Here is a 14,736-nt window from a genome sequence, read left to right as displayed (position 1 = left end):
CATACACAGCTTTCATGTTTCATATTATTTCGACTGACGTATTCATTGGAGGCATTATAGCAAACATATTAAAACACAAATGAAGTGGTGTAACTTGTTTTTACTTTTTAATAGAAACTAAGTATTTTTAATTATTTTTTAAAAAACTCGAACAAGCCCGAAATGAGTATTCTATGTATCATATTTTCGTATATATATATATATATATATATATATATATATATATATATATATATATATATATATATATATATATATATATATATATATATATATATATATATATATATATATATATATATATATATATATATATATATATATATATATATATATATATATATATATATATATATATATATATATATATATATTCTTTGCGGGGTGGCCCTTTTTTTCTAGTTCCGCCACTGACCTAACTCCGTAAATAAAGGGTTAAAATACAGCTTTTCTAAATTAAATATTAATCAACTCTAACAAACGATTTTTAATCTTTTCAGCATCTGTTGTCTGGTGATCTCATTCTGTCAATCTGACAACGTGGCTAACACAAGTTATAGGAGCCTGTGGCAAACACACCATCTCCAAACGAGCTGACTGAACACACCATGTTTTTTACAGGTCTGCTAGTTGTTGCACTTATCATCAAACTACCATCTCTATACACAGGCGCTGAGGGGTTTAAAGGTGAGTCATTGTTTCTTTTACATATATATAAATATATATGTGCCTGTGTGTGTATGTGTATCAGTTGAAAAATAATGTTTGTTTAGAAGTGACTACATATTATACAATAACATGAAGTATAATTAAACAGTCGAGGTAAACATAGGAACCTAATTAGTGTAAGAAAAACCCTTGGTGCTAAGCAAAGAGAGGCTGGCGCAGAGAGGGGAAGTGTACAAAGTAATGGCTTTTTTTTTAATCAAACATTACACATTTTTTAATAGTATTATTATTTTTTTAACTCCAAAACTAGTGGTTTACGATGCACCACGTTGTGAAGTACGAAGGTGTCTGACTCCTCCGGTAAGTTTTTTTTTGTATTTTGTTTCTTGGCCTTCTATCAAACTAAGTTATTAAAATATATTCGATTGAACTATATTAAATTAATATTCTCATTAAAACGGTTTCCGTTCTTAGTTGCTTTTTCTCATTAGAATCAGCACTATATATGTTGTATATTATAATCTATAAAAATATAAATTACATAATTGTTTTAAAGAGTATTATTAATTTTAAAGTTTGAAACCTTAATAACAGAAACCAAAAGCAACTGGTAATACACGTTAAAAATATAGTCAAAAAATTAACAAGAGTAAAAAAAAATTAAAAATCTAAACGACAGCATACTTACTTTCAATACTTCAACACACAAGCACACAAACACATATATATATATATATATATATATATATATATATATATATATATATATATATATATGCTTTATTTAAAAGTGTATTTTAATGCTTGCGTTAATCAATGTAGAAAAGTGAGCTTAGTCATTGTTCGACATTGTTTTAGGCTGCGATTCTAACTGTGATATGTTGTAGACGATACGCTTTTCTTGTGTTAAACTTTCTATTTTGTTAACACAATCCAGATTCTTCATGTATAAATAAGTTTTGTTTGGTAAACTTCTATAATAACAAAATGTATGTGAATCAGAAATCGGTTTGTAATCAAACTTGGCTAATGAGTAACATGTGATGGCGGGTAAGAAATACTAGTTGCATTACTTACACATCAACACCTCCCATTTTTAATATTTAATTTTTTTCTTCATATGCATTGTACTTTGTGGAGTCATAATTGATGTTAGGCACATGTATTTTTGTATGCTATCAATAGTTTTTTTTTGCAAGGACTGTAGTTATCAAAAAGAAACTTATTCAAAGTCGTTTTAAAGTTCGTGGGTTAGGGGGGCTACAGGAATTTAATTATCCACTTAAAACTTTAATAATTGTTGGCAAAGATTGGTTAACTCTTTAGATTAAATCCCAATTATAAATGAAAAAACAACAAACTCACCGAGAAATAAAGCGGGAGTGATCTCTGCTAAACTTTCTTGAATATACTTATATTACACTACGGGGGATTGCAACTCGGGATATAGTCATGATTTTCAATCCATTTTTAATTACTTCAATTTTTTAAATAGAATAGAATATCTTAGAACAAAATATTGCGCAACAAACAAAGGGCAAACAATGGTTATAAAAGTCTGGATTATTAGTAATTACTCAAAATTTGACAAAGGCAGGGATTTAAATCTTTTACTTATATATTAAATTTCGTCTATCTATCCCAAACAGTACTCAAGTTATAGCTTTTCAAAAAACAAAAGTCGAATAAGTTCCACTTCCGGTTACCGGAAATTGCTCAAAAGTTGATACAGAACTACCAATTTTATGTAATACATGTATATGTAATTTCATCAACCTAACTGTTACGGTACTCAAAATATCGTGTTCACAGATACACATACACATATGCACATATACTGACAGAACTGCAAAGCCCAGTATTTCCGACTCGATTACGCACAAAACAGCGAAATTTTGATAAATCTGGATTTAGAATTTTTGCCCGATTAAAATAAGTCCCCTATACTCCGTATATGATAAAAAACTGAGAAGTAAAACTGTGAAAACTGTCATGTGATTTTTGTGTACGATTACCACACTTTCTTTATATTCTGTATAGTAATATAATTAAACCACTTCGGTTTAAAAATTATAAAATGCATGCATGCTGATCAATTTCAAACAAAAATGCATAATTAATTACAAGTAATTCATTTCTTTCCATTTTGATGTATTATTACATAATAGATTATTTATTAAAAACAATGAAGATTATAAAACCATATCCTTTTCTTAAAGGCAGTTTGTGAGAAATTATCAATGAAGCGTTGCTATGCAGAACGGGAACTTATGACAATGTTGGGAAAAAACTTCTTATGCGATACTAAAACTGACGGAGGTGGTTGGATTCTTATCCAGGTATATGTTATAGAGGAACTGTAATTTACGAAAATTGTTTATTTTTATGTCACTTATTATTAATTGTTGAATATTTTAAATTTTTAAACAAAAAACTACCAGCGTCGAATTATACCTGGTGTGGATTTTGTAAAAAACTGGACAGAATACAAACAAGGATTTGGCACGTTAAGTGGTGACTTCTGGATTGGATTGGATTTCATCTACTCGCTAATTACGGTTGGTAAAAAATGATCTGATTTTTAATTACATTTTTACGAAATTAAATGTCAAAACTGTCATACTTCCAAATTGTGTAACCGATGTGTTTGCAGTAAATTTGCTATTGTTTCATTATACACTCAATACCCAAATGAAAATTTGGTAAAGTGGCGTTTTCGAAAAAGCGTATTAAATTTTAATGCGTATTACGCAGTTCTATGTGTACTTGTCTTTACTTTCTCGTATATACGAAGTATAGAGAAAGTATTGTAATCGTGCAAAAAAAAAATCGAGATTTTTACAAATTTCGACGTTTTACATCTCACTGATACGGAAAAACATAATTTTGCAATCTTGTCCGTATGTCTGTGTGTGTGTGTGTGTGTGTGTGTCTGTGTGTAAACACGATTACTAGAGTACCGTTACAGCTAGGTTGATGAAATGTCATATATAAGTATTTTATCAAAATCGTAGATCCGTATCAACTTTTGAGCGATTTCCGATAACAGGAAGTGGTACTTTTTCTACTTTGAATTTTTCAAAAGCCTATAACTTGAGTACTATTTCAGATAAATGAAATTTCACATGTAAGTAAAAGATCTAATTCTCTTTGTTCTGTCAAATTTTGAGTAATTTCCGTTGAAGGGAAGTACTAATTTACGCTATTTCCGATTTCTCAAAAACGCTTCTAAATTATAAAGTATTAATAATATTGTGTATCATTATGAACATCTTTATTCGGCGTTCGCTTGGTGCGCAATACTTTTTTCTATGAGATTCTATTCTATTGTAAAAATTTTAAGTATTTAAAATGGATTAAAAATCATAGCTATATCCCGAGTTCCCATCCCCTGTTGTTTTTATATAAGAATATTCGAGAAAATTTAGGGGAGATCACTCCCGGTTTATTTTAATTAATTTTTCATCACAACACTGAACAATGTTTAGGTGAAGGTGGGCTAATCACGCTTTTTTTGACGAGCCTACTGTTTTTAACGTAAAATTAATTCGAAAACTGATGACACGTATAAGCTTAATGTCAGTAGTAGTATATTAGGTCCCTTTTCGAGCGAATCCGCAGGCGCAGGCGCAGGGTGAGGTGGAGGTGGAGGTGGAACAAAGGCTATATAGGAAAATACTCCCCGCCTGGGGGATGCGAATGTACAATGACATATAGCAAAATACTCCCCCACCAGGGTGAGGTGGGTGAGCCGGATGTACAACGAGATATAGTAAAATACTCCCTGGGGGAGGTGGAGGTACACCGACATATAGTAAAATACTCCCCCGCCTGGGGGAGCAGGGTGAAGGGTGAAGGGTGAGGGTTAGACATGTTATATAGTAAAATACTCCCCCACCTGGCGCAGGGTGAAGGGTGAAGGGTGAGGCGGATGTACAACGAGATATAGTAAAATACTCCCCCACCCTAGAGTGGGGGAGGGTGAGGGGAAGTAGGTCAGTAGGTCACCACAGGTGACCTTGTGATGTAATCTCCGGTGACCTTGTGACGTAATTAGTGACCTTGTGACGTAATTAGTGACCTAGTGTTTTTTAATTAGTTTCAATGAGTTTTTAAAATTTTATTTAATTTTTATTAACGAGTTACGTAATTTGATTATTTGTTTACTTTTTTAATTGTTTAATTTGTTTGTTTACTTGTTGTTTAATTTAATTACTTTGTTTATATTGTGTAATTTTTATTAACGAGTTACGTAATTTGATTTTAATTTTTTAAATTTTTAAATTTTTAATTTAATTTTATAATTAGTTTAATTATTATTATTAACGAGTTACGTAATTTGATTTTAATTTTTTAATTTTTTAAATTTTTTAAAATTTTTAAATTTTTTAAATTATTAATTTAAATTTTATTTTTAATTGTTTACTTGTTTAATTTATTTATTTGATATATTTCTTTTCTTTGATGTATGGTATTTAAAATAAAAGACACTGTTTATTTGAATGTATATATGTTTAAAATAATCTACTAACGCTAGCGTGTACAAAAAAACAGGTTACATTCTTCAACACAACGAACGGTTACCGAAAATAGAACATCCATTTAACCAACCGTCCAACACCTGTTACTTATCGATCCGCCCGTGAACCTCCCCGTCACTGCCCGTTTTTTTATTGGGTATTATATTGATCCCAGCCGCTGGGCCATCACACCTAATTAAATTTTTCGCCGATCGATTTGCCAGGTCATGGTAATTAATGCGAGCCATTAAGTGCCTCTCCGCGTTAAGTGTGGGAACACCTGTTAACACTTTAATGGATTTTACCGATCGATTTGTTAGCTCCGTGAAGCCATCACGTAACAGCTGGTGCTGTAATTACGCTGAACAACCGGACATTACCTTGTTGGGTTTTCTTGTTCTATCAGGCTAACTCTATACATTCATACACAATCACACACACACACAGACACACACAATCACACACACACACACACACTAAAATTAAATCAAAAGTCTTCTTATATTTTATTTATTTATTAACGTTTTTCCAATTCATCAAAGGCTTTTAAAATTTCATCCTGTAAACTCAACAGACGCTCAAAGCAGACGCGACTCATACTAACACCAGAATTTGTAGGAAAATTAAGATCGGTCCCGTCTATAAGCTCTCTAAGATTTAAAGTGTTTTTGTTCATGAATTGGCTAACAATCGCCAATTTAAATCCGGTGTGATTCATCGTTCGTATTTCAGTCACTTTATTGTTACCCCTGGCCACAAGTATCCAATCTTCATTAGACATCTTGAAATAATCTTTTATAATTAGTTCCAATAATTTGAAGTGTTAAACGTAATATAATACGATCGTTAATATATTGACGATTCGCTGACGCCGAAAAGGGTTGTAATATAACTTTTAAATTTGCACCTCGAGCTTTCTTCAAAACAAATTAGGCTGCATATAGCCCACAACTGTTGGTTAGAATATCTTGAAACACTCTTGAATTGTAAACGAGTGGCCTGTTTGAATTATTTTTTATAAAAGACAAAATGGCTGGCTCCCGAGGTGGTAATCCAAAACTATCGAAATAAGTAAATTGCGATAGTCCGTTGAAAAATAGACCAACCCAATGACTCCCTGCCTCCGAGGATGAATCTAGATTGATAATGAACGCCGCTTGCTTCGTTCTATCGAGACGCGCGGGTAACTGATCGCACGCTAAAACAGCAAAGAGAGTTGTGCGTTGCACAAATAAGTCCGCTGCCAGTATACTTTGTAGTTCTCTTGTGTTCATTTTCTTTTATAGGCCGATTTAGGCGGTGTAATCTGTCAGCACTTGCCTCGTTTTCGAAATTTCTAACACCGAATCAAGTTCAGCATACGCAATATCTTGAATCGGGTCAGCTGTAACTTGTGAAAATTTAAGTTCAATAGAAACAGGTCCGGATTTAGCCAATTCAAATTGTTCACCATCCAAAAGACTAGGGCTTAAATCAAAAGCAAACAGGGTATATCCGTTCTTAAAGTTTTTATAATCTATCCCATTCCCAGCATCTTTTCCAACCATACGAGGTTACTATTGAAAAACGCTCTAATGGCTTGTTTCTTATCCAAGTCCATGACCAGTGGTTTTCCCGATAACGAGCGACCATCAACGCTTACATTTAAATACGTCAAGTGAAAATGTTGAAAATTGAAGGGGTTTTTCGTGCAACTGCCATTAAAGGCGGTAGAGGCGACTAGACCGATCACTAAACGGGTGGGTGTTTGACTCATATACAAATTGTCTTGGTTGTGACTTAACATACCTTTCGGTATAGCAAAGGTTTTTATTACAACGCGTTTCAAAGGGTATTTTGCATTTGTTGTCGTTAAAGCCTTTTCGTGTGCGATAGAAATGGCGGGGTTAAGTCTGGCTTTTCTAACCACCAATGTTGCGTACGTTATAACCGCTTTATATCCCTTGTTTGGTTCTGCTGTCAAGAGAGTGAAACTGTCTTTTGCGGGTGTAAGTTTAATTTTAATGTCAACACCATTCAGCATATACCGATCTTGAGCGAAAATGTCAGAGTGTATACGTCCCATCATATCGATCTCATGACTTTCAGCCGCGGTGGTGCGGCGAATCCTATACCCTTCATTATTGTCATCTTTGAATTCCTCGAAATAACACGCTGAGTCCCTGGCATAAAGAGCGGCCGATAGAGACCCATTCTTGGCTTCTTCCCCGTGATTTAACGTAGCCTCCAGATAGGCGCGATACGGATAGGTGTTCTCACTAGCAGTAATTAGCGTATCGTTTAGAGAAATATCCACTTGTGAAAATAAACTGTGCAAAAAATAATTGACGGGTGCGACATCAACGTCCGCTGGTATTGAATCACCATTTGCTAAGGTCACTTTAGCGCGCACGTGTAAATAAGTATTAAACAAATCAAGATAGTCTTCACTGTTGCCAGAAATTGCAAATTCTATAGGTGCACCTTGTGCCAAGGATGCCAGGGGGTGTATTTCAACAAATTGACCCTCCTCGACGGCAGTTTGTGTCGGGGGTGTACTAAATAAATCCAATCCAGAATGTAAGCACTAACATGAACTCGGGTGAATAAGAGCCATGGTTAAGCAAATATATCTGAATACTTGGGATGCTTCTTCTTAACACACGTCTTCGAATGTTTGTGGTTTGGTCTGCGTGTTAGTTTTATCTGTTGTTCGAAGGGTTCACCCGGTGGTCTCGAGAACCCCCGCTTTCTTCTCAACCCGCTTCCTGATTGGTTTTGTCCCAGGTGATCAACGGCGCCTTGCAATAAACGATGTCCGGCTTCCTTGGCGTGTTCTTCAAACGATTCTCCAACGTCTCTTCCCGCTAATGCGTCGTTTGCAACTTGCAACCCGGTACTAACACCTTCTCTGAGTAAAGCCTTACCTCCCGTCTTTATCCAAGGGAGGACCATTCGACCTAGACCACTAAAGAAACTACCAATACCGTGTCCTCTCTGATTTCGGCCACCGATAAAAACAGGTAAACCATCACCGTACTGGTTACAGTAAAAATCCTCGTACAATTTAGGGTTTCGATGTAAAAGTGTGTGTTTCACCATGGTGTGAGTTATTCAAGCTCGAAATGTTTACGTGTTCTAAAATGGAGTGTCAACACTGACGTTCCACTTGCGAATGAGAGCGTTTGTCCCAACTCGTCGCATAAAAGTATTTCTACAGTGTCGAATGAAAAGCGGTTCAGGGGGATGTAGTGGGGTTTGTCGTAAATACGAAAAACGGAACTTGGTTTCTTCTCAACGATCGGTACGGTTCGAAGCAAAGGGACCATGACATCACCAACCGGTCTCGTTTTTACGAGGTCACAATAGACGAATACCGTTTTTACTTCGTCTTCAGGGAGATGTTTCTCCCTAACTGTACCAGGAATATGTAAATAGCCTGTCAACCTGTCACGGATGGTACTTTCTATTCCAGCCGCAATTACCTGTACGACAACTTTCTTAAATCCCTTGTTACAGTTTGAAATTAAAACTTCCACTTTTTGTTCATCAATATCTCTTTTTATTAGTTTTTTAATATTGCTAACAAGCGGGTCTATGTAATTATATTTGGTCTGTCGTAATCCATATATGAAAAGGTTAACGTCTTCACCTTCTGTACTGGAATGATACTGGAGCCAAATTTCATGTTCTCTAAGCATACAAAACGCGTTCGGCATTTGAATCTCGACCAGACAAACTTCTTAGTGTAAACTCACATCGATAGTCTGTGGTAATTTAACGAAAAAATGCCCAGCCTCGTTGTCTGGAAAAACATTCGGTGATGTATTGCTAGGCAAGGTGACATAAAAACTCATTGTAAAATTTTGGTCCTTGCCATGGTTGGGTTAGGTAAAATATATCAGAGACAGCTGGATAACAACACGACCCAAAGTTTTCCCTCTTTGTCGTCGACCGTTCTACGCGTCAGATTAAATAGTGAAAAAGCAATGACAACAAATATAACCAACATTTGAGAGATGAAAACGATTTCCGGTCGTGTCTTTAGTTTATCGAACCAACTCGAAATGGTTGAACCGATAGAAGACGTGGTGGATCTAGGTCTCACCTCGATCCCACCGAACGGTCTGAGCGTTTCTTCCACCACGGGGTCATCCAGACTTAGGCTTTTTACCGTTTCCTCCATCCTTAGTCTTTATATTTCGAAATGTCTCTAGCTGAAATCCAACTGTTGAATGAAGGGTTATAACCGAACCACTTGACTAAATACTCTTTACCACCGACACCCTTTCTTTCTTGTATAATTTGTTCGACGCGGTACACTTTTTTGTCCCCTACTTTCTGAAGCTCCTCTTTGTAAAACGAACCTTTCACTTCTTCACCCGAATCATCTTTCAAGACGTACGTTACAGGCGTTGTCGCGTTCACGCGGCTCACCGTAAACAGTTCTTCCGTCCACGAAGGGGTATAACCCTTTTTAAATGTGTTTCGGCTTTGGCCGATCCGTACACGATCACCTTCGTTGAATACGTTTCGATAAGTAATGTCCCCTGGTTCATATAAAGTATTCCAGACCCTTTCTTGATTAGACAAATTAACATTCACAGGGGCCATACGAATACTCCTATGGTACGAGTGGTTATAGTTGGTGATCAAGTCGTCTACGACATCGATGTAACGAAGACGATTTGTTTTTGTAAAGTACCGCCACATTTTTTCTTTTAATGTGCGATTGAATCTCTCAACTATAGCCGCCTTAATATCTTCATTCTCAGTGGTAAAGAAATGAACGCCCTCATCTTTAAGAAATTTTAAAAATGTCTTGTTGACAAATTCACTACCTTTGTCTGTTTGAAAATTTATTGGTTTTCTAGTCGTAAATATTTTACGTACGGCCTCCGCTAGAGCCTTACCCGTTTTTTTCTTTATCGGAATCGCCCAGGCGAATTTGCTAAACACATCGATGCAGGTCACTAGGTAAGAAGCACCACCATTGTGCTTTCGTAACATGCGCATATCTATGAGATCCGCTTGAAACTGCTGATTTATCCCACCGGTGATGGTGGCGCGCCTCTGAAAGCGTCGCCGAAGAGGTTTATGTAACGTGTAGGTATCCTGATGACTTAACCATTCTTTAATTTTCTTAGTTCCAATTTCAGGGTGCTTAAACACACCGCCATAGGCACCCGGTCTATTAGGATCATAGTAATGTCTCTTTAGTGTTTGATTTTTTCCCACGCGTCCCATTTGGTAGCGCTTGTTTTAGTTTTCTTACTTCTGGTACGTATCGAGGGTGGTGTTTTTTCTACGTTTGTCTTCTTTTTCTTCGAGGGGCGAATATCAGAGTCAGGCGAGCCGGATTTCGTTTTAGTTTCAGATTCTGTTATGTCTATCGTTTCTTTTTTAGGTTCGGTTATGTTTTCTTGTGGTTTTTCAACCTCGGTCGTTGGGGTATTCACGGTGGGTGGTTTCACATCGACTAATCCTAGGGACTTGTTTCTATAATCGCTAAGTCGCGTCGTGTAGAGCTGTAGTGTCTTTTGGTATTGTCTCACTTTGTCGTGTGGTGACAAATCTTCCCTATTTAAGATATGTTCCATTTGCATATTCAAAAGGCGTAGACTATCGTTGAGTGTATCGGGTGGTACATAGGCTTTTTGTTGCATAGACTCTAATATACGAGGATCCATTAAAAGCATTTTCCTGGCCATCTTTAAAATCCCAAGACACCTTTAAGCACACCGAGAACGGGTCCGAGTAAAGCACCTAGGAAACCACCGGTCTGCAAAATTTGCTTTCGTCTTTTGACGGTCAATGACTTTTTGGTAAGTTGTCTCAAGTTCACTTTGTGACGACGCAAACGTCTCTTCTGACCGGGCGTGAGGGGAACGTTGCCTTTTAAGACATTGTGACAGCACTCGCATAACATTTTTACGAGTTGTGGGGTAGCATTTTCGACAACGGCTTTCACGGCGGGTGGTTTGGCCCGAGCCAAAAACCTTAACATCTCACCTTGTCGTTTTACCGACTCAGATATGGTTGCTTTTATTTCGGGACGTAAACGACTTGCTGCTCGTAAGAAAAGATACTACTGCGTAATCTCAGATTATCCGGTGTTTCCTGTCGAAGGTCGATCAACAAATAACCATGAGGGGCCGATGTTGCGTCCTTAAAACTTTCCTGGACATATGAAACGCGACCGGGATACATTTGTTTTGCCAAATTTGTAATTTGTGAACCGTCTCTAGGGTTCTTGAACAACACTATGTAATGCGAATTGAGACTGATGGTTCTTTGTTCTTTATTTTTCCCGAATAGGTTTTGGACAATATACATAACACTAATATTACGATGGTGACTCCCTTTCGTAAACAATTTTGTAATTCGCTCATCTGTTTCCGCCATCAAATCATCGATGACGACTAGACGTCGACGTTTTCCATCCCCCATTGATCCATTTTCTAAGTCAGGAAGACCTTCTACAAACTGAACGTTCTTCATGGTATCAAACAAAGGCTGCCACTCCCCGTAACAGTAATAAATTTCCTCAGGTGCAGGATCTATCATCTCTGACACCTGTGATAAAAATGTTTTGACAAATACTGTTTTACCACTCCCAGTTGGCCCAGCGATCAGTCTAATGTCCACACCCAAAAGCTTTTTAAACGTCTCTTTCATTTTTTAAATCGAATTTGTGAAAAATAAATTTTAAATATATGTTTTTTTTTTGCTTTGTTATATAAATAGTTTTATTAAACTCACAATTTATGATGTGTATGGTGTACCTTACTATTATTTACTCTTTACAGCAACACAATTATGAGCTGAGAATTGATATGATGTATAAAAACAAACCCTACTACGCCAAATACGGCACCTTTAGCATTGCAAATGAAGCCGACCGCTTCCGTCTTACTATTTCTGATTACTATGGAACCGCTGGCAATTCATTAAGTGCACAGAATAACATGCAGTTCGCCACAGTTGACATGCCTGACAGCATTGGTTGCGCAACAAATTACAAAGCAGGCTGGTGGTATAACCGATGCTACAGCGCATACTTAAATGGTGTATGGGTTGAGACACGCCGATTTCAAGGCATTCACTGGGATGCACTAGGTGGTACTATCTTCCCTTTACAGTCAGCGGAGATGAAACTTCGAAAGAAGAATTATTAGTGCGGGTGTTAAGTCAAAGTTGTACCATCTACCAACCAGAGTTTCTTTCAGACATATATCTTTAAGGGTGGGGCACTTGAAGGTTTTAAAGGAGGGCCGACGATACATTTGGTGGAGGAGTGGGGGATACACATCGGTTTAAGTATAAAGAAATTCCCTGTATAAACGGGACATTTTTTAAAAAAATTCATCATGATGGGGGTGTAGACATTCTTCAGAGGGAGGGAGGGAAAATTAAATGGTAATGCTTCAAACCCCCTTGAAGAGCTGCGTGAAAGAAACTCTGCTACTACCTTTAAAAATGTGTTGCATATATGAATCAAATTAGTCTTAATTCATTAGAATTCTTATTTCATATGTTAAAAGGTTTCAAAATTCGGACATAGGCTACCTTCAAAAATGGTCATGTTATTGTTATCTAAAATTATTGTATTGAAAATAATTATTTTGCATCTTGTATGTCGAAACATTAAAACTAAGTCAACTTAAATCCTGTTCACAATTATTTTAAACATGTCAATAGCAGTTAAGATCCTAGATTAAAAAAAATTAAATAGCCTTGTTTTATGTTCCATTAAAACGTGTGTTTGTCTATTTGCAAATATACAATAAATATTTGTAATAAGTCCCTCATGACACATACTATGTAATGAAAATGAAGCCAATAAATCAATCTCCTCAGCTATTTAGCTGTGTAAGCTGCCAACGTCCACACATTTTTGGTATTCATAAAATCCACTTTACAATTTAAAACTTTTCACATTCTATTCTATGATCGTGCAATTCATTGAAATACTTAGTAACTTTATATATAAAATCCCACGTCTGTCATCTATTTCCCGAGGCTATGAGATCAGTATCTTTAACAATACATGGTGAACCAAGAGATACGGACTTTTGTTGAAAATAATGCTTGATTTATTAAGTGTAAAAACTAAATGGACAATGTATTTAGCAGTGAAATGAAACCCATTTTGACGAAGATCAGGATTCTGTTTCAGTTACAACATTAAATTATACCTATACCTAACATGAATATTTACTTATTTAGTTGAAATCACTTAGATGAGCGATTAAACAATTAAACAAATTATCTGTGTATTGAGTACTACTCTTGTAGTCTACGTAGGATGGTATAAAACTAAACGTATAGTTAATTAGCAGGACGTAAAACTATATGTGTAGCTTATGTGTTAGGGAGTAAAATTATACTTATAACAAATGTTGCATAAATCTGCGATGATTAGCAGACAGCCACATACATATCTGTGTAGGAATCAATGCATTACTAAAAGACTGCTTTTATATGTATCCTTATTGAAATAAGTGTATCTGGCCACCTGGTTTGGATGTAGTCGATTGTTTGGTCACGTGACGACCTATACCTAAGCTCTATAGTCCCGGCTCTGAACTCGTCATTTCCGAGTTTGTAAGAGTGCCAGCTGCAGTAATAGTACTAATATACAAGATATTAATATACATCATCTTAACATTTTTTCGCCTTGAGTTCTGGGCAATATAAACTTTGGCTTAAGGAAGATCCATTAATTTTTGTTTGTTCTACTGCTTCGTTTTTAATTTTAATGTTCGAAGATATTTCATCACACAACGATTAAGTATTGCGTGTTAATTGTTATGTACCATGCAGAGGCGTAGCGACCCTTCCCGGCGCCCGGGGACATACTTTCAATTTGGCGCCCCCTTGGGAGCAAATTTTCGATTTGCACCCCCCCCTCGAACTTTTCATTTGCACCCCCCCCTCAAACTTTCAATTTGGCGCCCCCCCTAAGGTCGGCGCCCGGGGACATATGTACCCCCCCGCCCCCCCCTCGCCACGCTACTGGTACCATGTAGGCTTGTGACACCGATATCAGCCGGCTTTTCTTTCTGGAAGTGCTTCCATAGGTTTTGTCCATCCAAGAACAATCTGCAAAGCATCAGCTATTGGAAATTTTTGGTTAAGCAACCATGAGCTTCACTGACCCAACCCGTTCGGCCCGTAATCCGTTAAAGAGGTTTAAAAAATGAATTAGATAAATCTATAGGAATTTTGTAAAAAAGAAGTTCGCAGAACATTTATCTTGCTGGGGAGTTTTCGTTCGTAGACATCTAAAAACATTAATGTTAGAAACACAAATACGTACACAAAGACAAGAAAACACACATACAAGCACACAAATAGTTTGACAGCAGATAAACAAGCATACAGACAATTAAAAGAACAGATACTTTACACACTAATACGAAAACGTACGAACATAAATAAACATACATACTAACAAACACAACATAGACGCATTGCATGACACACACCCATAAACAAACTACCAACACAAAGACACACAAAATCACGCACACAGATATAAACACATAATCTAAACAGGCTAAAT

General features: G+C 36.3%; 1 protein-coding gene across 1 annotated transcript; it reads left to right on the top strand.

Annotated features, from left to right (window-relative positions):
• The first annotated feature begins 543 nt into the window (after positions 1-543).
• On the top strand, positions 544-12,856 carry LOC131957846 (ficolin-2-like). Its single transcript, XM_059322652.1, has 5 exons — positions 544-687; positions 980-1,029; positions 2,889-3,008; positions 3,111-3,227; positions 11,978-12,856. The coding sequence occupies exons 1-5, from the start codon at positions 609-611 to the stop codon at positions 12,344-12,346; spliced, it is 735 nt and encodes a 244-aa protein (XP_059178635.1). The 5' UTR covers positions 544-608; the 3' UTR covers positions 12,347-12,856.
• The last annotated feature ends 1,880 nt before the right edge of the window (positions 12,857-14,736 follow it).

This window comes from Physella acuta, unplaced genomic scaffold (genome assembly GCF_028476545.2).
Source record: "Physella acuta isolate Inbredline_101_S28 unplaced genomic scaffold, ASM2847654v3 ptg001272l, whole genome shotgun sequence".
Lineage (NCBI taxonomy): Eukaryota > Metazoa > Mollusca > Gastropoda > Physidae > Physella > Physella acuta.
Note: the sequence above shows the minus strand (reverse complement) of the source record. Positions and strands in the feature narration are given on the sequence as shown.

Coding starts and splice junctions, on each gene's coding strand:
- LOC131957846 (XM_059322652.1), top strand. CDS start 609: ATGTTTTTTACAGGTCTGCTAGTTGTTGCACTTATCATCAAACTACCA. Junction 1,030..2,888: donor GAAGGTGTCTGACTCCTCCG/GTAAGTTTTTTT, acceptor CTTTTCTTAAAG/GCAGTTTGTGAGAAATTATC. Junction 3,228..11,977: donor TCATCTACTCGCTAATTACG/GTTGGTAAAAAA, acceptor TACTCTTTACAG/CAACACAATTATGAGCTGAG.